Below are 1550 nucleotides of genomic sequence, written 5' to 3' on the forward strand. Positions count from 1 at the left end.
AAAGCCAGCTTAAGTTCTTTCACCAGCTGCCAGGCATTCAGAGCATCACACAAGTTGATAAACCCAGGGGATCCATTCACAACTGTATAAAGACCATAAAGGTACATTAAAGCAGAAAAACTCCTCTCCCTGAGGAACCTAAATACTGAATGCAAATTACTTTAAACTACGTCTATTTAAAACCAAACCTGTTTGGGTTTTTTCTTTGAAACATACAAAACATGAAAAAATGACTTTTGGCTAACTGCTCCAGTCATTGTACAATGTTAAGTGCATAGAGAAATACCTAAGCATAGTGCTGAGATTCTCCATGAATTACATAAATGGAAACCAATCTTGTAGTTAAATCTACTGCACTGGGACTTAGGAGATCTGGACTCAATTCTCTTCTTACCACAAGCTGCTTTCAACAATTCAGCCCTCCACATGTGCAGTAGGGATAACAGTACTTCCTTTCTAACATTTCTTGTCTCATTCAGTTTGACTGAAATCTTTGGGACAGATTGGCTCTTTCCATGTGCCTGTATACCCTCTAACACAATAGGACCCTGATTTTAGTAGAGATCAGCAGGTGCTGCTATCACATAGTTAAAAATGAGGGCTGTCAATCACAATTAACATGCGCGATTAATGCATCAACGGGTTCTTGAGTTAGTTTTTTTTTTTTTTTTTAATACATTAACTGTGTATGTGGTTTTGGAGCCCGCACCTGGGCTCTACTACACCACCTCTGGGCCTCCCAGCAGGGCAGTGCAGAGGACCTCAGGGCAGCCCGGGCACGTGCTTCGGGCGGCTGCAGCTGTGGGGAGGGCGCACAAACACACACAAGCAGCTGCAGGCTGCACACTGCATGTAGAGCAGCACCACGTTGGCAAGTCTGTGGAGGGGGAGGGGCTAGGGGTAGAGGAAAGGAATGGAGCGAGACAGATCAAGGACCCCATGGTGAGGGAGGGAGTGGGGCAGGGGTAGGTGCTGGGGTGAATGGGGTCCTGGGGCCATGGCAGGTCATGGGATGGAGCTGTGGGAGGCTCCAGAGGCATTGTGACGGGGCACAGCTCCCTGCCACTGCGTGTACCCCTTGAGGAGGCATGCAGGGCATATGCCCCCCCAGATAAATATGCAGGGCAGATGTGGGCTGCCCGCTGCAAGCTGGGGCTCTGTGCTCTTTTGTCTTTGCCTCAGGAGCTGTGTGCTGGCGGGGGGAGGCACAACATGCCATTGTGCAGCTCCCTAGGCAAAGGCAGCAAGGTGCAGAGCCCCAGCCTGCAATAGGCAGCTTGCTTCCACCCCCTGCACAAATATGGGAGGCATATGTCCCCCATGCCTCCCCCGGGGTGTGCACAGTAGCAGGGAGTCACAGCCCCCCTCCCCACCCCCTGGCACCCCTGGACAAGCTGCCTGTGGCTCTGGCTCCAGGTCCCATTCACTGTGGCTCTGCCCCTGCTCCTGCCCCATTCCTTCCCTTACCATGGGGACCTCAATCTGTGCCACACCCCCAGATTTACCAGAGCATTACTATCTGTGTGTGTCTGTCTCTGTGTGTCTGTCCC

At 51.3% G+C, this 1550-nt stretch overlaps 1 protein-coding gene across 1 annotated transcript in view; it reads right to left on the reverse strand.

The window, feature by feature from the left end:
* ATIC (5-aminoimidazole-4-carboxamide ribonucleotide formyltransferase/IMP cyclohydrolase) overlaps window positions 1-1550 on the reverse strand; it is a 40886-nt gene that overhangs the window by 22241 nt on the left and 17095 nt on the right. The window contains exon 8 of the mRNA XM_006019963.3: window positions 1-82. This exon is cut by the window's left edge and continues 68 nt beyond it. Coding sequence (XP_006020025.1) covers window positions 1-82 — 82 coding nt within the window. The remainder of the gene's footprint in view (window positions 83-1550) is intronic.

The sequence above is a fragment of the Alligator sinensis genome, unplaced genomic scaffold (assembly GCF_000455745.1).
Source record: "Alligator sinensis unplaced genomic scaffold, ASM45574v1 scaffold233_2, whole genome shotgun sequence".
NCBI lineage: Eukaryota > Metazoa > Chordata > Crocodylia > Alligatoridae > Alligator > Alligator sinensis.